The sequence below is a fragment of the Vulpes lagopus genome, chromosome 2, assembly GCF_018345385.1.
Source record: "Vulpes lagopus strain Blue_001 chromosome 2, ASM1834538v1, whole genome shotgun sequence".
NCBI classification, from domain to species: Eukaryota; Metazoa; Chordata; class Mammalia; order Carnivora; family Canidae; genus Vulpes; species Vulpes lagopus.
The window spans coordinates 80,719,853-80,743,786 of NC_054825.1; the positions used below are offsets into that span (position 1 = coordinate 80,719,853).

Consider the following 23,934-nt stretch of genomic DNA (forward strand, 5'->3'; position numbering starts at 1 on the left):
GTCTGCTAACGTGGCCACACCTGCCATGCTTCCTCACACCTCCCCCATGTTGGTTCTCTCTCCACAGCATGGAGGACAGTGAGGATGAAGAGATCGTGCACATGGGCAACGCAATTATGTCCTTTTATTCAGCTCTTATAGATCTGCTGGGTCGTTGTGCTCCTGAAATGCATGTGAGTTCCCAGAGGGCAGGTTCGAGGGGCTTGAGTGAGGAGCCCTGGAGACCTCCTGAATGGAATTTCTTCTTCAGTCTCTGGCATTGGCTCACACACATCTCTCTCACGTCCTTTCCACTAACCTCAAAAGTCATTTCCATTTCTCGTAGTTGATTCTGCCACCTTCTAAAGGAAAGACTCCCGGGCAAGTACCTGTGTTGTGGGGTTCCTCAGTGGCGCTATTTGGGCACATCACCCACATAGTATGTTTCAGAAACCTCTAAAAACTAGGTTTCTGTATCCCTCGATAGGGTTAGAATGAACAGCTTGATTCTTGACTCTGGTCAGTGGGATACTCCACATGGAAAATCCTCTTTTCTCAGTGCCCTCGGTGTGAGGCACCAGGAAGGTGGTCTCTTCTGTGGTTCACGTTTGATTATTTCCCGGAGAGAAACTTTGTGGGCATCTGGAAAAAGAGGTCTCTGTTTTTATGAGACACCTTCTCAAGCTTCCAGGTTTGACCTCAAAAGTTGTGTTTTTCACCTCTGCTCAGGACAGGGAGAGAGTGACCTTATTGCACGGAAGGACTCACATCATAAGTGAGGGAGGACGTGATTTTTTTTTATGCCAAAATAGAAAAGATTAAAACATTTTTCATGTAAAAATGTACTTGATCATTCTGTAAAAGAGTTGTTTGGTTTGCTCACTTGAGGCTCTGCTGCCCGCCTGCCTTCTCCCCTCTGCTCTTCTCACTGCATCTGGACTAGTCCAGGGTCTCCCCCAAAAGTGCTTGCAGCATAGATCGGGTTGATATAAGCAGTGGTATCTGGTGTTGATGAGACTGTGCATTTGGTCATGGACAAGTTCATGGTGGATATGTCATATTTTTTAAAATACTAACAAAAGATAGAACCTGCTAAAATAGCAGCTTTCAAACTTTTTGATGAAAAATTATTTTATCTATAATAAAAGCTATTTTATCATAGAATAACTTCCATTGAAACCTAACATACAAAATTTATCCTAACTGCAGACACTGCACTCTAATACCTGCTATTCCATACTAATCTACTTCATGCTTTTTAATGCAAATCACAACCCACTAATTTGATTTTACACCCACTAATCAGTCACAACCTATAGGATAGGATACTGCGCTAAAGCATCCACTCTTACCTTTCTTCCAGTATGTCATGGGCTTGCCTAAAGCACCATCTAGCCCATTTGCAAATCCATGTCCAAGTGTTTAAGGAGACTATTCCAACATGGAAGAATCTAGGTTAAAAGTACTGTGGACTAAATCTTGATAAGGGAGCCTGACGAGAATTTTTAACTGAAGACTCTGGTTCCTAGTATGTGATAAACCAGCCTTATCCACATAGGCCCACCCCTCCATTTCTATGCCTTTAAATAAATAAAGGAAGCCTGAAAGGGAGTGAGAGAAATACTAGGGTGTTCTGCAGTCTTGGGGCAGAATGGGGCAGGTGGCAGCTCCCCGTCCACCTGTCATTACTTCAGAAGCAAGCTACACAGTTGGCTTGTTCTCAGGAAGACACCAACCATCATGGGAGAGCTAAGCCCTCAGAGCCCCATCTAAGAATGAGTTCCTGTCTGCCTGCTCCTCTGCTTTAACACTTTCTCAAGCACCCGTCCTTTGGGCCCCTACTCTGTAAGTGGTGGTGGGAGGGTAGATGCCACCATCACTGACGGCCTCCCCTTTAACCACAGGAATGAGAGGTGACACACGGGGTGAGCGCACAGGCATTTCCCCCTGCAGCCTCTGAGAGCCATATCCCAGCATACCATCCAGCTGACCAGGGCACATTCTATCCTGAATCCATGACGGTTCAGTTCTCGGCTGAGAGCCCATGTCCAGAAGCATGCACGCCACCCCCACTTCAGGAGGATGTAACCTGTACACACCAGTTGGCCTATTCATGTGTACCTCAGGTTATCCACCTTAGGATAACTCCACTGAGATGCTCACATCCTCTATGACATTCTCTAAATTCCTCTTGTCCGCCCACAGCCCCAACATTAATCAGACTTTTAGGAAACAAAATTCATCAGCCACTTCTATATTTCACTGAATTTCAAAGTCTAGATGTCACAGCATCAACACTTCTGCTATGGCTACTGAGGGCTCCTATAGCCCAGTGATGCTCGCAGTCCCCAGCAGCCCCCACATGTACCACAGAGACTTGCACCATCACCACATGGCTGTTGTGATTACACAAAGGAATCAAGTGACCTCCTTGGTCAGTTATTCCTTCAGTAGTACCTCTTCTAGAAAATCAAGAGAACACTCCCTTCTCTCCCCCATGCCCACAAGTGTTGGTGGCAGTTAGGGAAGTATAGAAGCATACCCACACCTTAAGGACGCTTTCCCTGCCAGACATTTGGAGGTGGGGTGGGGAGGGGGTGTGGGAACCTCCTTAATCTCATTCTCCAACCCTGCATTGCAGCTTATCCAGACGGGAAAGGGGGAAGCCATCCGGATCAGGTCAATCCTGCGCTCCCTGGTCCCCACCGAGGACCTGGTTGGGATCATCAGCATCCCCTTAAAGCTGCCCTGTCTGAACAAAGGTAAGAGAAGCAGCTGAAGTCTGAGTCCTGCTGGTCTCCTAGGGGGCCACTTGCTCAGGGTCAGGATTGTCTGCCACTGTGGTAGGTGGTCTGTCCTTCCAGGCTCCTACTTTCAGGGCGTTGGGAGGGTCTGGCTCTTTTTCTGGCCGTGAAGAGTTCTTCTCCTGGCTCCAGCTGGCTGCTCTCTCCTCTGTTCCCCTGTATCCAAGACTCCTGGACCCTCCACCAGGCAGATACAGCCATTCTAAAGCTCACAGTCCTCTGAGCACCCTAACTCTCTGGAATGAGGCTGCTGGAATGGGGCAAATGAAAGTTCTCATCTCAATCCTCCTCCTCCTTTGCCTCAGTGTCCCCAGATTATGCAGCCAGGTGTGGCAGCGGATGGACAAGGTCTGCTTAGGATGGACAAGGCCTGCTTAAGTTCCCTTCTGCCAGAGTCCCATGGACCTCATGGCCATGGATATGAAGAGTTTTCTCCCTGTGCCAGTTGGATGATTGATTTGGCATCATTCAGTGTTAGCTTTGCAAAATGTATACTTTCCCAAAAGCATTCAGTTTCTCCAGTTCCCTCCACCTGCTATCCAGGTAGTTTCTTCCTGGAAGATGGAGGAATTAAAAAGATAACATGACTCGGACTATTTTAGTGTTTCCCAAACTGGCATTCGAAGGAACACTTTTGTAGAAAATACTAATTGATGTGTATGTGCTAAGAAATTTGGAGTCAAATAAGTTTGAGAAATGCTTTGGAGTGTATCACATTTTTTCCAGCTTTATTGAGATACAACTGGCATATAACATTATGTGAGTTTAAGGTGCACAATGTGATGATTTCATGCATATATACAGACTACAAATGTTTACTGCAATAAATTTAATCAACACATCCTTGGCCTTATGTAATTACCTTTTTTGTATACATATAAGTGAGACCATACAGTATTTGTCTTCCTCTGACTTATGTCACTTAGCATAATGTTCTCGAGGTCCATCCATATAATTGCAAATGGCAAGATTACCTTCCCTCTTATGGCTAAATAATATTCCTCTGTGTGTGAGAATGTGCGTATGTGTTCATTCACATTGTCTTTATCCATTCGTCCATCAGCAGACATTCAGATTGTGTCCATGTCTTAGCTATTGTGAACAATGCCACAGTGAACATATGAATGTGGGTGTCTCTTTGAGATGGTGATCTCATTTCCTTGGGGGTATATACCCAGAAGAATTGCTGGATCATATGGCAGTTCTAGTTCTTATTTTTGGGGGGGCGTCTTCATACTGTTTTCCCTAGCACCTGCACCAATTTATGTTCCCACCAGCAGTGGATTCCCTTTTCTCCACATCTTTGCCAGTATCTGCTATTCCTTGTCTTTTTGATAGTAGCCATTCTGACAGGTGTGAGGTGGTGTGTCATTGTAGTTTTGATTTGCATCTCCCTGATGAGGAGTGGTGTTGAGCATCTTTTCATGTGTCTGTTGGCTGTCTGGTTGTCTTCTTTGGGGAAACATCTGGCTGTCTTCTGCTAATTTTTAATTGGATTATTTGGGGTCTTTTGCTTTTGAGTTGTATTAGTTCCTTATATATTTTGGATTTAGCTCCTTGGCATATACATGGTTTGCAGATATTTTTTCCCATTCTATAGGTTTGGGGATGACCTGTTAGCTTCATGAACTTAAATGTCAGAGATCTCTTTGGTTTTGAAAAGTTCTTAACAATAGTTTAAAAAGCTTTCTACTTCTTCTCCCTCTCTTCTCCTTGTGGGACTCCAGTGATATGTAGATTGTTTCTCTTAATGGTGTACCATTAATTCCGTAGGCTTTCTTCATCCATTTTCATTCTTTTTTTTCTTTTTGTTCCTCTTGCCTGGATAATGTCAAATGATCTTTCTTTAAGCTCAATGATCCTTCTGCTCAGTCCAGTGGTGTGCTCTAAACAATGAATTCTTTCATTCAGTCATTGTATTCTTCAGCTGCAAAACTTGTGTTTGTTTTTTATGTTTCCTACCTCATTTTCTTGTATTTTCCTGATTTCGTTTCATTGTTTTCCTGTGTTTTCTTGTAGCTCCCTGAGCATCTGGAGAATAATTATTTTGAATTCTTTGTCAGGTAATTCGTGTATCTCCATTTCTTTGGCATCAATTACTAGGTTACTGTGTACCTTTTGTGGTATCTTGTTTCCCTTCTCTTTTGTATACCTATAGCCTCACAGAGATACGCACTGGAAGAAGCAGTCACATCTTCCATACTTAATGGACTGATTTTGGTAAGGAAAGACCTTCACCTGCAGGTGAGGGCATGTTGGAGTGTGCTGTGACCCCAGGTCTAGTGGGACAGGACACTAAGTACAGGGGTGTGTGTGTTGGCTTTGGGTCTGGGGGTGAGGGGACATGATGTCTTGGCAGCTCAGGCCACTGGGGTCCACCACTTTGATAATTATGTGGTCCTTGGCAAGTACTACTGGGAATCACCAGTAGCAAGGACTGTTGGGGTCCTCAGTTATAAGTCCACATTCTAGCCACTAGGAATGAGGTCAGCCAGTGCTGATAGCTTGAGCTTGTGGTGTATACACACTCCACTGGAGGGACCAGCTGCAGGTGCCTGTAGTGGCATAGGCCCATTACAGACACAAATAGAGTAGCCAGAGCCAGGATCAGCAGCAAGTATCAGGGTGAACTGTATGGGCACACTAGCACTTACACAGACCCTGGCTATTGATGTGTATACCCGTGGCTGCAGGGTCTCACCATGAGTGTCCAGCAGTGGAAGCCAGTGACAAGATTCAGGCCAATGGGATGCAAGTTCATAGTTGTAGGTACTAGCTGCAAATGAGCCCAGCAGTGCAGGCCACTGACCGGAGCAAGGCCAGAGTTGGGCCTACAAGCAGCGGGGTCCCACATGTCGGCGTGCACCCCCATAGCTTGCAGGATGTCACTACGGGAGTGCGCATGGCAATAAAGGCCAGTGATGGAAGTCTTCCCAAGGGCACACACATTGATGGGCATCAGCTGTAAGGGTCTAGGCTGGCACCCTACACTCACACAGCTGCAGAGCCCAGGACTGCCTGCCAGTGCAGATCCTGGGTTCTGGCAAGGAGGGAATGGGGAGTGGAAAGTGACCCAGGTGGCTGGGCATTTGCAAACACAAAACCTGGGCAGTCTGCCAGGGCTTCACAGTGGCTGTGCTGGATGTTAGTGTCTTACATGGCGAGAGCTGCTGGGGTCCCCTGCAGGGTAGGTCACTAAGAACCAGGGGGGTTCCCACTGCATGGTTGATACTGGCAGCTCTTGCCCTTCTTTCTTGTTCTGAGACATCTCCACTTCACTCGTTCCTAGGTGGGGTGAGACTGAAGGATGTCCTGTATGTAGTGCCCCAAAAGGCTAGAGGAGGTGACTATTCAGCCATTCCCCTTTCCTTGTGAAGAGAACTCTTTCTAGCTGAGTTGCTCCTTCTTGGCACTGAACAGTGCCAGTCTGGGATGATGCCAGCAAAATGTGTCCTTATATTCTAATGCAGCTCTTCTGAGTTTTTTCTCTACTGTGTTGTTCAAGTTTTTCATGTAGACTCCTGACCGCTCCCAGTGGTGTTTTTGTTCCTGGATAGCTGTCTAATTGTTGATCTTTATGGCAGGCAAAGACTGGGGTCTCTTGCTCCTTGATCTTGGTGACATCCGTCTCGAAGCACTTTTATTATGAAGAACATTAAGATTATGGAGTCTTTGAAAAAACATGATTGTTTAAAGATTTTATTTATTTATTTGAGAAAGAGAGCACAAGCAGGGGGAGTAGCAGAGGGAGAAGCAGACTCCCCACTGAACAGGGAGCCCCTACATGGGGCTCCATCCCAGGATCCTGGGATCATGATCTGAGCCAAAGGCAGATGCTCAACTGACTGAGCCACCCAGGCACCTCCAAAAACATGATAAAATAAATGTTGTACTTAGTATTTCCCAAACTTTTTGAACACAAAACACTAGTATCCTATAAAAGTAATGTTCCTCAGGGGGTGGGGGTGCCTAGGTGGCTTAGTTGGTTGCATGTCAGACTCTTGATTTCAGCCCAGGTCTTGATTTCAGGCTTGTGAGTTCAAGCTCTGAAGTAGGACCTACTTAAGTGAATGAATGAGTGAATAAAATTAAAAAGTTTTTTTTTTTTTTTTTTTTAAGTAACGTTCCTCAGAACACAAGAGTGTGGATGAGAGATTAATTCAGTCTCCACCATTCAGATCTACCTTCCCCTGGTGCCCAGTAAAGGAGAGGCAGGCAGCGTCTTGGGAGGGTCCCTTCCCTCCTGGTGCTGCCAGCGCCCTGCACTGAACCCCGGGCTGAACAAGGCTCTCAGCTGGATGGCACTAAACTTTTGCGGCTCTCAGGGTAACTTATGAAGTTCAGTATGTAAATGTGCCCTGACTTAGCTTGATCACGTAGGGGCTCTTTTTCCTAGTTTTTGATGTGAACAAAACATTAGGAAGAAGACTGTTTTTCTTTTGTATCCTCTTTTAAACTCCTGTCCTTATTCTCCAAGTCAAGGAGTTTTTATTTTCTTCATGGTGTTCCTCACTTAATCTTTGAACTTTTTTATCAAAATAAGGTTAGAATTGCTGGATGATCTGTTCTCAATTTCACCTAATCAGATAATAGTTTCCAAATACTAAGGAGGATATTTCATCAGTTTTGTGCTATTTACGATGTCATGGCTACAGAAAAGACACATTCTCGTATTTAATCTATCTTACATTTTCTCCCTTCCTTTCTTGTGTCTTCAAGCAACAAAGCAAAAACTCAAGCCTCAAGTTCCTGGTATTCGCCCATTTCTGTGGTGCAAGTCCTCTCAAGGACTTCTGGTCCTGTGGTCCATTTCAGGATATCAATATGTGTCACTAAGACGTGGGTTTGGAAAAAGAACACACATAGCACACCATCATATTGTATTTCCAACATGCAAGTAAAATAGATGTGAATAACTCTGAGTATAGTTTATATTAAGATCATTAGGAGGTGATTAGTTTTGAATACTTGTCACCTTTCTATGTATAATTTGATTGTAAATTTTAGTTCTTACAAAACTATTGTATATCTAATAACTGACTCAAAAAAATTCCTGAAATGTAAACAACCAGCTTTTCCAAGCCAGTATCAGCTGGCCCCAGCACAATGTTGTATTCCTATTGCTTATCGGGAGAACAAGGCATAGACATGCTCCATGTTGCCTTTGAGTCTGCGGAGATAGAAGAGGGGATGTGACGTTCTCTGTGTGTCTTTCAGATGGGTCCATCAGCGAGCCGGATATGGCAGCCAACTTCTGCCCTGACCACAAGGCTCCCATGGTGCTGTTCTTGGATCGTGTTTATGGCATTAAGGATCAGACTTTTCTGCTCCACTTGCTAGAGGTTGGATTTTTACCCGACTTAAGAGCTTCTGCCTCTCTAGATACAGTAAGTGGCTAAAATAGAAAAAAATAGTTTTCCCATCATGGTACAATAGTAACATTGGATTTCAAAGTGAATATTTCCTATCTACTTACTGATTACATGTTAGCAGGCTGTTTTAAAGGGTGAAAGAACAGAAGCATCAGGAAATGGAAGATCTTAGTTTGTGCTGGAGACTTAAATGTAGGTAAACTTCACTTCAAATATTCAATCCAGGTTCCACTGTTGCAAGTTTCTCAAACTTGGTACCATCTCTTGTGGGGGTGCATCCTGTGCATTTAAGATATTTAGCACCATCCTTGGCCTCTACCCATCAGATACCAGTAGAATCACCTATGAAACCAATTCTAGATATCATCAAATGTCCCCTAGGGGACAAAATCTTCCTCAGTTGAGAACCAGGGCTTATTGCTTATGAAAAGGCTAGCTGGAAGCCTTATAGGCTGGAAATACTCTCCCCACTCTCCTTCCTTAAAGGTTCTTGCACTGGCTATCAGGAAAGATAGTGTCAAGTCAAGCAATTTGGTGTATTGGGCATGACAAGGTCAAGACCAGAGACCAATGGCAAACCCAAGTTCAAAAGTCAAGGGTGAAGTAGAGTAATACGGCATCAATAGACATCAAGACAGGAGGCCTCAGGAGTTATAAAGTTTAGGTACATGATGTCCCAAGTTAGGAACAGTGCACCAGGAGTCCTGGGTTCAAGGAGAAAAGAACAATTCGATTAGACTAAGTCTAAAGACGTCTTGCCAGTGTAGGGCTGCTTTCAGCCAGGTGAAGCAGGTCTTCTTGATCAATCTCAAAGTCTCTCAAAGGCTCCACCTAGTGTCCAACAGAGATAGAAGTCTGAGCTCAGGGACAGGTGGTCAGCTAGCCAGCACCCTTAACCAGGATGAGTTCTATTTGAATGAGTTACTCACAAAATGTATGGGATCACCCAGCAATGGGAAACAGTGCAACCCCCAATCTGAATGGGAGCCCTGTTCCTATCTGTGGCATGGTGATAAGAAATGGCTTATCCATGAAAGTGTTAGGAACATATGGTCCTTTTGGATAATGAAAATAATGTTTCCACAGCTACTTTTGCTTTGAATTTTTCTGTAAATTCCTTGATTTAAAAAATCGTAATTATTTTTAACTTGTGGGACACTCACAAGGTTCCTGATCAGAGCTTTTTTATATATAGATAGATCAAATAAACAGCAAATGCTATTCTACCATTTGGTGTTCAAATTACATGCTTCCCTAAGCACCATCTGCAGCAAAAGAAGTTAAACATTCATTCCTCAGTCTATGCATTTTCATGCATGCTCTTTTGAAAACTTTTAAACCACTGGAATGAAAGCTCTGTCCTTCCCGCATTGTAACAACTTTGTCAAAATGATAAATGTGAAAGATTTGCTCTTTGTTTGATTGCTGAATCTTCTCGAAGACAAACTGTTGATAATTCAGAAATGTGTACGGTTCAAGACAGTTTATCACATCGTATGTTACAGAAAATGTGTTACAGATCTAACAGCTGTGATAATCATACGGTGTAATGAGATTTTATCTTTGTGGATCTCAAGGTTTCTTTTGAAGTTCTTCGCTTTTCCAAGATGGTAGCTAAGAATACTTTATGTGTCACTGAAGGGGCCTTGCTTATATCTCGCCTGGCTAAATGAATGAGAAAGAACACTGTGAGTGGCAATTACGGCAGAGTTTTAGAGCAGGTCCTAAGTTTCTATCACGTACCGTTTTCCCATGCAAAGTTAGTTTCCCTTTAGTGACTTCCACCCTCATGCTATCTATCAGACCATGAATGGTTCACATTGCTCATAAATTAAGTGATGGGGTCAGAACTCCACTTTCCATCTGTAAACCTATCACAAAACCTGTGGTTGGATGGCTTGCTTAGCCAATAAGCACTTCCTAATCTCAAAACCACAGGAGGACAACTTGTGAGTCTCCCCAAGGTGAGAAAAGAGAGCTCAAACAGAATAATAATACAGTGGCTTTGGCAGCTGGGCTTTGCAAACATGAAGAATGTGGGGTTGGATGGGTCATCAGCTGGTTTCAGTAGGTTTTAGGATCCCTCTTTGAGGCAAACAGATGGCTCTGCATCATTTGGAAGGAGTTGGGGCCAGCCCGCCTTTGCTTTCTTTCTGTTTTTTTTTTTTTCTTTTAACCAGACTTTTTATTTTCTCATTTAAAATGCACAAGAGAAGTAGGTCCACTGACAAGGTAGAAAGTGTTCACTCAGTTGCCTTGAAACCCTGTCGTGTGTGAGCTTTCCCACCTGCTAGATGGGAGCTCCGTACCCAGGGTAAGCTCTGCTCTGTCTTTCCCAGGGGGGTTAACTGGTGTTTCGACCCCCTTTCATAGGTTTCCCTAAGCACCACGGAGGCTGCGCTTGCACTCAATAGGTATTTGTGTTCTGCTGTGCTCCCGCTCCTCACAAGATGCGCCCCGCTCTTTGCCGGAACAGAACACTACACTTCTTTGATCGATTCTACACTACAGACAATATATAGGCTTTCCAAGGGACGGTCCCTCACCAAAGCTCAGAGGGACACCATAGAAGAATGTTTGCTTGCTATTTGCAAGTGAGTACTCCCCACCTGTGTTTTTCACCTCCATGTATGCTTCCCTGTCAGCTGCATTTAATTGTGTGATTGAAAAACTGGTAAATCCGGTCTGAGGAAGCTTCCAGGCCTTAGCCATACAGCAGCCCTTTCTCAGTCATCTCCTCTTAGGATATGCTGGGTCCCCCTCCTCCCATTGCCACAAGCTTTCTGATCACCTCCTCCTTGAGTTCATCTCTCACTTATGGAGAAATGGGGGACACACAGCTCAGGCTCTTGCCCTGAGGGTTCCTGGAACAAAAGATGAGACTGTCTTTCAGGCAAGTAGTCAGTGTTCAGATTAAGAACTAATGTTTTGATTCCCAAGATAGAGCCAGAAGCAAGTTCTTCCTCTACTAAATAAGTGGATCTTTACACAGAGGCCAGCTCTGAGAGTATGAATCAAAGCAGCCCACCCCTAAGCCTCAAAGACCTGGGACAAAGGTAAGAAGGAATCTCCAGTCCCAGTGGGGAGTTAAGGGCAGTAGTTCTCACCACTGTGGAGAGGTATCAGAGCAACCCAGGACAAAGTCATCCCAAGAAACTTGGATGTCATCCTAAGAAACATCCCTTAGGAAACTACGTTAAGTCTGACAGGGTCAAAGGAAGAAGGGCTCTTCCCATAGCATATCTCAGCAGCATGGTCCAGACCCTGATCTGCTGTCCAAAGAGTGTTTTCCATCAGAATCCCATAAGGAGCTACAAAATAAATACCCCAGTGTCCAGGCCATCCCTCAAGCGCCCAAAATCAAACCTTTAGTGAGGAGACCCAGGCCTCTCACTTGAAGCTCTGCAGGTGCCTCTTTAATGCAGCCAAAGTTGAGCACCACTGCCCTAGAATGTCCTGGAGATAGGACCAGCAGGCATCCCCTGTAGCAGCCAGCTGGATGTGGTCCTGATTCTTGTTGAATGAGTTGTCTCCCAATCACATGAGAGAGGGCTATGTATTGGAGGGCTAGGGCTACCTGGAAAAAAAAAGCAAGCAATAATTATAATTAATAATTGATTTTATGTTATAATTACAAGATTGAGAGACAAGGCCATTTACTTGCTATACGCTTCACTTTTTACCCCAAGGCTTTTTATCACAAGACTGGCTCTTGGAAAAGTTGTCAGATGAGTTCTGTTGTCCATCTCCATTCACATCTGTCCTCCTCGTAGGCACCTCCAAGGCTTTCTTTCCTAGCATTCCAGCATTTAATATCAGAGCCATTAACCTGGCCTCCACGGCCCCTTACCCATGTGTGGATGGATTTGGGGGGTTTTGCTAAACTACGTGTATATGTACAGGTAGTCTTCTGGGCAGAGAATTTGGAGGTGCCACTGGGTGTTTTAAAAGGCCTGGCAATGCACAACTAAAAACAATCAATGTTGCTTATCTCTCCTTTCTCTCTCTCAGAATTTACTTGCATCAACTACCAAGGCTATGGCCTCTTTGATAATTTGATAAATTGTTCTCCAATTAGTTACTGCATTTGCCAGTTAAAGGAGTTTTTTTGAGGAGAGAACCTTAACCTAAAGAAATTATTTCAGTAGTGAGGATTTTAGAATTTTCAGAAGGCCTTAAATTCCCTTCCAATTACACCAGTAGGTGGCCTCAGATTCCACCTATGTACTGGTCAACTCCAGCCTCATCATTTGCAAAGTTCAAGGGACAGTTAACCCTTAGAGACAGTTGTAAAATCAACTGTCCCTTCTTTCTATTATATTCTTTGCACCTAATCATTGACTGTATTTTGAGTGTGCATAGGCCCTATAACACCTTGTCATTTGGTAATGAGGCTTTACCTTAGGTGTCTCAATTCGTTAGCCACACATTCCTCTCTTTCTATATTTTAACTTATACAGTCGACCCTTGAATAACACAGGTTTGAAATGTGCGGGTCCACTTGTACATGAATTTTTTTCAATAATTACAGTACTATAAATGTATTTTCTTTATGATTTTTGTTAACATTTTCTTGAGCTTTTATTGTAAGAACACAGTATATAGTAACACAAAATATATGTTAATCAGTTGTTTATGTTATTGGTAAGGCTTCCAGTCAATAGTGGGCTATTAGTAAAGTCTTGAAAGGAGTCAAGAGTCATGTGCATTTTTTTTTTAAGTTTTGTTTATTTGAGAGCAAGAGTGTGGAGGGAAGGGCATAGGAAGAGAGGGAATCTCAAGCAAATTCCCACTGAGTTCGGAGTCCGAAAGGGGGCTTGATCTCACAACCCTGAGATTATGACCTGAGCCAGAATCAAGAGTCGGACGCTTAGCCAACTGAGCCACCTAGGTGACCCTAAAAGTTATACATGGATTTTGACTGGGTAGGAGAGGGATCAGCACCCCTAACTCCCCTGTTGTTCAAGAGTCAACTGTACTCACTTTTTTTTTTTTAAAGATTTTACTCATTTATTTGACCAAGCACAAGCAGGGGTATGTCAGGCAGAGGGAGAAGCAGGCTCCCCACTGAGCAGAGAGCCTGACACAGGGCTTGATCCCAGGACCCTGGGATCATGACCGAGCCGAAGGCAGACACTCAACTAACTGAGGCACCCAGGGGCCCCCATACTCACTGTGATTACCCAAGATCTTATTTTAGGAGCTAAGTGTTTGGTGGCTTAGCTCCAGTATATGGTTATGGATGAGTGTTTCTTTCTTCATTCTTTCTTCCTTCAGTATTTTCTTTCTTACTGTTTAACTCTCTGTGTTTTTATTTCACACTGCAGTCACTTGAGGCCTTCCATGTTACAGCAACTCTTGCGACGTCTGGTTTTTGATGTGCCGCAGCTCAACGAATACTGCAAAATGCCTCTTAAGGTGAACCTCCTTGCTGTTACAGAAATACTGTCCCCAGCACAGAAACTTGCCTGGCAAAATGTGAGGTCTTCACAACTGGGGGAATAAAATACACATTAAATGGGCTTTACTTTTGTAAGCTGAGGGCTAACAGGATACAACCCACCATATCAAACCCCTTCTTGAGTCTAGGTTGCAGAGAGTAGATCATTAACTCCTCCAATTTTCTTTAATTGCTTCCCACTGACTACATGTTATTTAGCAGAAGTTAATGAGGGGGACTTGAATTTTGCACTTTCATGCCTTAATTGGGTTTTCAGAATGTTTTCAATCTCCAAAAACTGTGAAGGCCTTTGATTATTCATTCAAATACAGAACCTAAATTGTCCTTTTACTATTCTGTACTGTTTTGTGCCTTCTTTTTCTCTCATCACAGACTCTCTGTTTTGTTTTTTTGCTCTTGTCTCTATTGTCCTTTATCAATGGAAAGTACAGCCACAGAGCTATTTGCAGTCTCCTTCATGATTTTCTCATAAATTACAAAAATTTTATCACTAGCAAAGGGAGCATCTGGGCCTGGGTGGGAGGGCACACAGTCAACTGCTCCCCCACCCCACCCAGGAACAATGATTTTTATCTTTTACCTATAAGGTACCTGTCGTATTTGCATATTCGTTGTGTCGGAAATGGCCAGCCACACCTGAAAATTCTGTGTGGCGATGTAACAGAACTTTTCCTTCTTTTCAGAAATAGTCTAAGAAGGATCCCAAGATGCACTTTACTGGAATAAATAGAATTCCCAGAATCCTTTAGTTCAGTCCTCCATCTCCATGCCCTGGAGAAAACAGCTTGCATGTTGTCAGAGACTCCACTTCCCTCCAAGGGTTTGTTCTCTCTAATCTTAATCCCAATAAGTATTCTAGCTGAAAACCATGACTTTCACAGTTCAGCTTGGCATGCTTCTTCAGCAGGCCTGTACGGTCAGCTGGATTCTGGGTCCTGAGGAAAAAGCATCAATAGTACTCAGTAAACTCACTTTTAGGTCTTAGGCTCTTAGGATTTTTCTCAGAGCGGATCCCAGCGGCTGGGATGGGAACGTGGGCGTGGTACGTCTGCCCTCTACTGGCCGCATGCCAAACGGTTGTAATGTGGCTGGGCTACCAGGAAGAAGGCTGGAGAGAAAAGCAGGGAAGGCCATGAGCAGTAATCACTGTAGAGAAAACCTTCAGACCCACAACATGCCCCCCATCACTCCCACATCAGCATCACTCAGCATCTTCTAGATTCATAAACAAATAGCTCAGAAGGAGTTCTTCCCACCTCCGAGTGCCCAGAATGTCGCACAGCAAGGACTGTCAGAGGGTAGTATTTTCTCAGTTGAGATAGAAGCAGTCCTTCTCCATTTCCCGACTGCTGGGAGCACACTACAAGGCCCTGGAATTAACCAGGCGGATTCAGCTCGGGCTAAAACTTTCTAGGCAGGCAAGCAGGCCATTCCCAGTGGTGCCCAGGGGCCTCTCCGTAGGTCACCCAGCTGTTCTAGCTGCTGGTTTCACTCTCATGTGGGCTGTCTGCTGTTTTGCTCTCCCCTACGTGTTGCGGATGCCTGTGGATCTTCTCTACCCCACTCACTGGTGCAATCTGGCTCCAACCTCCCAGCTTCTGATGAATCACTATGAACAGTGCTGGAAGTACTACTGCCTGCCTTCAGGATGGGGGAGCTATGGTCTAGCTGTGGAAGAAGAACTGCACCTGACCGAGAAGCTCTTCTGGGGGATTTTTGACTCTCTCTCCCATAAGGTAATGACAGTACCTCCTGAACAAAGAGGGAAGACCTTAATAACCAGTGAATGAATAATCAATGCCTATGAATAATAACAGCTATTAGCCTTTGCCACATGCTAGGGGAGTGCCAGTTACTTCACAAGCATATTACACCAACCATAGCCCCAAGGCTCTAAAATAAGAACGATGCTGTCATTTCACAGGTGAGGAAAAGCCTCAACAGCTGGATAACCTGCCAGATTCACAAAGCTAACACATGGGGAAAAAACTTAGTAAATCATAAAAATATTTCTGAATTTCGGTCTCGATGACTTACCTGTACCCCCAGTCCTTTCCTCCTGACCCTGTGTGGCCCCTGTTAGCCAGCCTTTACCAAGTTGAGATGTAGAGGAGAAACTCCCAACTGCTGCTCTGACGTTGAGATGGGGGGTCTTCGGAAGACCACTTGCCATCCTGAGGAAGGTTCTTTGCAGCCACTCACTCGAGGAGGAGGTTGGTAAAAGCTGAAGGCCTCTGAACCACAAGCCTCTATCCAGGCTGACTCAAGTACAGTTCAAATCTCTACACTTGCCTCCACTCCCCTTAACACAGTTTATTTAGATTTCTGAGGTCGTCAACTTTAAAGGTAGGAAATTAATAGATCTGGTCTTACTGAAGTCTGAAGCCTGTGTAGAGCTCCAGTTGGTGTTCGCCTGCACTTAAATCATCTTGATTCAAGTGCTCCTTTGTTCTGGTGTGAGTAGATCAAAAGCTGTTCCTAACCCCATGTTATTTAACTGAAATCTCTTCTGGGCCCCATTCAAGAAAGAACGGTTATGATATTGAGCCGTCTGCTGATGGTAAGACCAGACCAGCTAGTGAGGGGGCTGGCAGGGCCGCTCCTGCCCGACCCACTGACATGGTGAGTCAGTTTCTATCACCATCTATGGCGGGCAAGTTTAGAGACCACTGTAACCCTCAGATAGTCTTGCAATGTGATGGGATGAGCACTGGGTGTTACACTATATGTTGGCAAATTGAACTTCAATAAAAACAAAAACAAGAAAGTCTTGCAATGAACTGTTTGGAAGAGGATGATCTAAACTTTGATTTAAAGTTTTTCAGTTGAGGGGTAGCCTGGGTGGCTCCATCGTTTAGCACTACCTTCAGCCTGGGGTGTGATCCTGGGGACCCGGCATCGAGTCCCATGTCAGGCTCCCTGCATGGAGCCTGCTTCTCCCTCTGCCTGTGTCTCTGCCTCTCTCTCTCTCTCTGTTTCTCATGAATAAATAAATAAAATCTTAAAAAAAAGAGAGAGAGAGAGAGAGATTTTTCAACTCAGAGCAAATGGTGACTTGAGGGCTTTACAGGTTGTCATTTCATCCTCTAAGGATCACTCAATTTCCACCAGAAAGTATAAGGATTTTCATGTTCCACATTTGGGTTAACTTGGACAAATGCAAGCATGTGATTTTTTCTGCCTAATCAGGTGAATGTTTCTGCATGGGTAGCCCTGGTTCTGACCTCTGTACTAACATGGCCTTTGTCTTTCCTCACAGAAGTATGACCCAGACCTTTTCCGAATGGCCCTTCCTTGTCTCAGTGCTATCGCCGGGGCCCTGCCACCGGATTACTTAGATACCAGAATCTCGGCCATGTTGGAGAAACAGATCTCAGTGGATGCAGATGGCAACTTTGACCCCAAACCCATCAACACCACAAAGTGAGTCCAGAATCATCTCTAAGCTGGTCCTGTGTTTTGCCCAGTGGCCAGTGTTTCTCTTTCAGAAGGTGGCAAGAAATGTACACTTGCCTTCCTTTCCTCCTTCCAACACTGCTGATTGTTTCCCTTGACACTACAAGTCACGCCAGGCTGCATTTTGTCCTCAACTTCTGAAAGTTTAGTTCATCTATATCTGATTATATACTGTATTATTAAATTCTGTGCTTTTTTTGGGGGGGGGGGAGTTGGTTTATTTATTACAAGAGATAAATGCTCTCCACAAGTAAATGTTGCCTGAGGCATTGCAAGAACTGCCCTGATAAATGATGCAATTAATTTATTAATGAGTTTTTTGACAAAATCTTCATTCTTTGTGAATTAGACCTCTATAGTTCTAATAGCATCATACATCAGAACAACTCTATAAATAACACTCAGCTGAACTCCAGTAAGACCACAGGGTGTGATGACACAACGGTATGGGGTCCTTCTCTGAAAGACTGGACCCACTCTTTGCCATGCTGGAATTTTGCTGGAATTTTGGAATATCTTTATAATAGTGTCTGTTACTTCCTCTTCCTGGTTCTCCAACATTCCACCCTGGTGATGATTAGGCTCCAGATAAAATATTGAGCAACATAGGCTCAATTTTGTCTTGTGGTGGTTCTTACCTAGTTATGATGATGTGTTGTGGGTCATATAGCCTTCATCTCTAGGTACATTTTACATGAAGAACTCTAAAATGCTGTAGACTGGGCAGCCCCAGTGGTGCAGCGGCTTAGCACCGCCTACAGCCCAGGGCATGGCCCTGGAGACCCTGGATCGATCCCACTTCAGGCTGTCTGCATGGAGCCTGCTTCTCCCTCTGCCTGTGTCTCTGCCTCTGTGTGTGTGTGTGTGTGTCTCTATGAATAAATAAATAAAATCTTTAAAAAATAAATAAATAAAATAAAATGCTGTAGACTGAGCAGTGCAAGCAAGGCCTCATGTAGGAGCCCTCGGACTTGAGTTTTGTGGCAGTAGTTCTCATAGGAGACGCATAGCTTGAGCCATTCCTAGGGGCTGTCAGCTTTGATAATGTATAAAATTTATCTTTGGGGAAATTAAGTACACGCTCCATTAGATGGAGCCTTGAGCTTAGTGGATAACAGGAAACAGAATGGAACCAACTGTAAAGAAGAGGTAAGGGGCATGGTAAACCACCAAGCCAGGGCCCGAGAGAAGGCAGGTATGGACTTTGGAGAACCTCACCCTGTGAAAATGTAAATGTGCTGAAGGTCGACAGAAGTTGCCTTCATCAGCGCTCTGAGACACTATATACTAGCCATTGCTTGCTGCTGATGGGTACGGCTCCATGCTGTTTTGAGAATCCTGATTTCTTTACTTATACCTCTGGCATCAGTCTGGTTCCTCGCGTAATATGAGTTACGAGAGCTATGAGCAGCAAAGTACCTTCTTGCAAGGATACAGGCTTATTATCAAAACCTAGTGTGAAGCTGACAACCCAGTCCTCAGGAAGGTCACAAGGCCGAGTGACCAAATGAGTAGCCCTCGGGTAGTATCCGCATGGGATGAGTCTGTTCACTACCTTAGTCCCAAACACCCCAAGACTCCAATCCCACGGAGAGTGAGTGTGATTGGCCCGGTCAGATGCCCATTCTTGGTGCTTGTTCCCATAAGACTATGGCATGTGAAACTTGTTCCTCAAAGTAAAATGGAAGCGCTTTGGCCACCTGAGGGGACAGAGGCTGCCAGGCTAACAGAAACAGTGTCTGCCCTCCTAACCACATCTGTTATTTAAGCAGGAGTCCCTGCATCCAGAAAGGTAAATGACCACCACTCTTTGGTAACGTGTGGTCCTCTCTCTGCCCATTTCCAGCATTTGCAGATTGGAGCGGTAAGGGGACAGGCAGTGTCCTTGCATAAAGGAATTCTCACTGTGTCACCCAAACAGGTCTGGCCCAGGAGCCAGGGGCACCTGGAGCAGCTGGAGAGGAGTCACCTGTGCAGCAGAGGCTCTTGCAGTGACATTCTCTGATTGGACAGGGCATGTGTCTGTGAGCCAGCATGGACACGCCGCACCTCTGTGCAGGAAGGTCACTGTCAGGCATCTGACTCCTGACTGCTGATTGCTAGTTCTGGCCATCTCTCAGGACATCCAGCTCAAGCACTCGGGGAGGTTGTAATGTTTCTTTTTTTCTCATTTCACAGTTTCTCGTTGCCTGAAAAATGGGAATACATCGTCACCAAGTATGCTGAGCATTCACATGATAAATGGGCCTGTGACAAGGTAGGGATTATCATCCAACTGACAATTGTCAGGGGGGGAAAAAAACCAACCCAACAGCATTAAAGGGTCCAATCCTAGAAATCTGCCTGATTCGTCTAAGTGACAGACCAGCTGTGCCAAGAGCATTCATTATTTCTGAGCAGCAATTTCCCAGGGTTGGTGGAGGTCAGAGAGATAGGCGGCAGCAATGGTTGGTGCTGCTTTTTGTATTTCTCAAGAAGATGATTGATTCTGGGAGTGTTAACTCCTTTCTAAACATTGCATTTTCGGGAGTTTGCACGAAGCACATGCTTGCGTGGTTTTGACGTAAAGAGATAATGCGGGGCAGGAGGCTTTCATTTAATTCTTTCTTTGAATGTAGCCTTGGAAAGGGGGAAATAAAACTAAAAGCCTTGCCCTTGCATTTTGCCAGCAAACCGAATTTTATCCCAGCGAGGGTACACGTCTTCCTATGGCAGGCAGCAGAACTTCCAGACACTCCCTTATTAATAAGCCTGTCCATCTGGTGTTTAAAATTCCTCACCACATGAGGTCAGACTGCTTAATGAGTTTAATTGCTCTGTCAGCCCTTTAATGCTGGCAGGCAAAGTAGGAGGAATGTGCCAGAGACATCCAGGATTCCTGTGGGCAGCTGGTTAAGGATGGGGCCCATTGCTCAGCTGCAGCCTATGCCATGTAGCAGTGAACCCCACCCCCCACCCCCACCCTGCAAAGCCTCAGAAAACCACCTCCAAGCAACAGGCCCTGGAGAGGGGACACCTTGACCACTGGCTCAGCCTCTGTATTGATCTGGGATCTGCTTTTATTTTTTGATCAATGTCTCTTTGGGACTGCTGATAACCACAATCCTCACAACTGTAGAGTGGGCTCATACCTAGAGCAAGGGTTGGCAGACTTTTTCTATAAAGGGCCAGATAGTAAACACTTTTGGCCTTGTGGGCTAGGCAGTCTCTATTGCAACCACTTGTCTCTGCTGTTGCAACACAAAAGTAGCCAGAGGTGACACATAAATGTAAGAGTGTGCCAGTGTTCTGATAAAACCGTATTTATAAAGCACGGTTGGATGGACTCATTAAAGGGCTCTAGTTTGCTGACCCTTGCTCTAGAAGAAACAATATGCACGAAGGCCATTTGGCCAGCCTCTGACTTAGGGGAAGGGGACACATCCATGAATGGAGCAAGATCCAGTCTCTCACTAAGCCCTATGGATTTTACCTCCTTAGTCCATCTTGAATTGGTGTAGGTCTCTCTGTCTATGTCATGGTTTCAGTCCCAGCTGCAGTCATCCCTCACCCGGATGATGGTGATAACATCCTGACTGGTCTGCCCAAGTGCATTTTGTCTGTTCTGTTCTTTACGCTGCTGGCAAGTGCTGGTTTCAGTAAGCAGAATGAGTCACATTCTACCGCTGTTTGCCAGACCAGCCCTTCTCCTTGTTACAACGCTTTCATAGCTTCTAACCATTTTTAATACAAAGGCCAAAATCCTAAACATGGCCCGACAGCAGATACTACCTCCTCTGGCCTCTGCTGCTGTCTCCAACCTCATCTCTCCCTCTGCCTCTGCCCTCCAGCCATAACCCCTTCTTTTAGTGTCTCTGTCTCTCTGTCTCTCTCTTTCTCTTTGTCTCTGTCACTCACACACATACACACACACACTCTACATGAGCCTGAAACCTTTCTTACTCTGAGTCAGGTCCCCATCTGCATCTACACACATGCAAACACCAGTCTCCAATAATTCATCCTTTAAATATCCATCCCAGTGTGAATTCCTAGGACACCTCTTTCCCAGATGTCTCAGACACAGGCCTTCTTAGCATCTTGCTCTTTTCCTTCTTAGTATTTTATAGCAGTTTTATATATTTATAATAATTACATGATGATACTAGTTAACTATACCTTTCCTCCTGTGGTATTTGGTTAATCTCTCTCTCCTCCACTAAACTTTAAGCTTCACATTTGTAAGAAAACATGCTTGCTCACCATTGCCTAGTGGGCATTGATTATCTAACAAAGGAAAACATATTTTCCCCTGCCCACAAAAAGTTCACAGTCTTGTGGGGTGAACAAAATAAGCCTGCCATTATACAGGCTGTTCAATGCTGCAGTGGGTTAGAGTACGTAACCCATGAGATAAGTCCTTGAATCAATAGTACGGGTCCAGGAATGCTTGCTTGAGTTGGTACCATCTATACTATGTGATAAGGGATGGATAGTTGTTCAGGTCCAGGTCTGTGGGAGCAGCAGATGTGAGCAGAGAAGTAAAGAGAGAGTCTGGTGGCTCTGGAGAACCATAGTTCAATATGGTGGGATCACAGAGTGGAGCAGAGGGAGAAGGGTGAGAAATGAGTCTAGAAAGGCCAGCAAGATCCCACTCTAGCTTTAGAGGCCACAAAGAGTTTGGGTTTTACCATGATGACAGCTGGGAGTCAGAAAATCTCAAAGCTGTAGAGTACCCTGATCTGGTCGATTTTATAAATATCACCTGACAGTGGCCTAGAAAATGGAGTCCATGGAGAGATGGTATGACTCGATGCAGGGAGACCCCATGGGAGCATTTGCAGTAATCTAGGTGAGAGCCAATGGTGGCCTGAACTAAAACCCTGGCAGGAAAGCTAGGGAGAGGTAGACAAATGAGCAGGTCTGGGGAGCTGAACACAGGTGAGAGGGTGCAGAGAAGGGGCTGTCGAGGAAGACTCCCACACATCTGGCATGGAAAGTGAGCATGAGCCAATACTGCTGGCTGAAATGCAGGGAACCCAGGAAGAGGGACCCCTTAGAGGAGTAAAATGCCAGGCTCTGCTTCAGGCATGTGAGGACATACCTGTGGACACCCAAATAGAGCCTAAATAAATTTGGAAATTAGGAAAGAGATCTGGGCTGGAATATGGACTTGAGTTCAGTCTACCTATGGACTGTGGGCCTGGGTTACATATACCAGGGAGGATGTGCCCTAAAAAGGTACAGAAGCTTGAGAAACAGACACATTAACAAGTGGGCAGAGGCAGAGATTGAGAAAGATCAGCCCGGAGTCTTTGGGCTGTGAGGTTATGGCAATCAGGCTCATACCTACTTCTGTATCTACAGTGCCTGGGACAGAGAGATGCCTACTGTAGTAGGCATTCAATCGATGTTTGGTGAATGAATTTTGAAATTCTTTAGCTTCCATGACTGTAGGAGTTGTGCACTGCTACAATTCTGCTCTAGGGTTGGTGGGCACACAGTGCAAATCAAGTCAGCCCACTCCAGGCAGTGGGAAGCAAGACCAGTCCTCATGTGCCTTCGGCCTTAACTTCTGTCCCTGCCTGTGGACATGACACACTGGCCTGAGAAGCATTGTTCTCAGGTCTTTTGAAACCTCCTTCCGTCTGAAACACAAGCGAGTAAGCAGCGAGGACAGCAGCTGGAACAAGAAGAAATAAGGGAGCAGAGTTCAAAATTCAGAGGGCAAAGAGCTTGATGGCCTGAAAGGATCAATTAGACATTTTGTAGGGGGTAGTTTTCAAGCTCTGCCACATCTCATTATTCCACTTGTTCAGTGACAACAGAAGCTGGGATTTGGGTCATAGAGTGGGGCTCTTTGGATGCCAAGGATATTTGAACTGAGAACATTTCCACAGAGTCAGAATGGATGGAAGTATGGAATTTCCCTGGATGAAAACGTGAAGACCCATCCACTCATAAGGCCTTTTAAGACATTAACAGAAAAGGTAAGAAACTTACCTCTGGTAACACTGAGTGGCCATGCTGATTTTCCTTCCTTAGGAATTATATCAGATGGTCATGGGAGCTCAGGGCTCAGCTCATCCTCAGGTTTAAGTAAACTCTTCAGGAGTTTAAGTAAAGAGAGTTAAGAGTTACTTAAGAGTTACTTAAGAGTTAAGTAAACTCTGCAGGAGCCCAGGGTCCTGCAAGAGCCCCAGGACCAGTTTCCAAGAGCCTAGCTTCATGTTCTGCTCTTGGCTCTGAGAACCCACTGGATGGAAAAGCAATGTTCAGCATTTGGATGCTGAGCCAAAATACATTCATAGTTCACTTGCAACAGGACCAGGAAGGGGTTTTGCTGGACTGTTGACAGGGGGAACCTGGGGTTGGGGGAACATTGAATTCCTAGAGAAAATTCAGATAGAGGGATCCCTGGGTGGCGCAGTGGTTTGGCGCCTGCCTTTGGCCCAGGGCGCGATCCTGGAGACCCGGGATCGAATCCCACATCAGGCTCCCGGTGCATGGAGCCTGCTTCTCCCTCCGCCTGTGTCTCTGCCTCTCTCTCTCTCTGTGACTATCATAAATAAAAAAAAAATTAAAAAAAAAAAAAAAAAAAAAAAGAAAATTCAGATAGAAATGGCCTCCAGTCTCAACAAAGGGAATAGATAGAGAGGAGGGTGCCTAGGGAAATACGGACAGGTCTTTTGGAGTTGTTGTTATTATTATCATTATTATTATTATTATTATTATGAAATTTGGTTCAGCTTAACTCCAAATTCCTATTTTGGAATCAATAAGAGTTCTTTTAAGCTGTGGCTTTGTGTCGTATGTAAAGGACAGCATGCATATCACTGGATGTATGTTGCCCATCTGTAAAGTTGTGCGTAGCTCAAGAGAA

At 44.8% G+C, this 23,934-nt stretch overlaps 1 protein-coding gene across 4 annotated transcripts in view; it reads left to right on the forward strand.

Annotated features, from left to right (window-relative positions):
- Positions 1-23,934, forward strand: part of RYR3 (ryanodine receptor 3) — a 508,658-nt gene that overhangs the window by 382,429 nt on the left and 102,295 nt on the right. For all 4 annotated transcript variants that reach the window (XM_041743628.1, XM_041743630.1, XM_041743629.1 and 1 more), the window contains exons 45-53: positions 68-173; positions 2,621-2,741; positions 8,001-8,170; positions 10,529-10,749; positions 13,483-13,573; positions 15,212-15,352; positions 16,876-17,039; positions 19,251-19,329; positions 22,952-23,041. In XM_041743628.1, the coding sequence (XP_041599562.1) occupies positions 68-173; positions 2,621-2,741; positions 8,001-8,170; positions 10,529-10,749; positions 13,483-13,573; positions 15,212-15,352; positions 16,876-17,039; positions 19,251-19,329; positions 22,952-23,041 (1,183 nt within the window). The remainder of the gene's footprint in view (positions 1-67; positions 174-2,620; positions 2,742-8,000; positions 8,171-10,528; positions 10,750-13,482; positions 13,574-15,211; positions 15,353-16,875; positions 17,040-19,250; positions 19,330-22,951; positions 23,042-23,934) is intronic.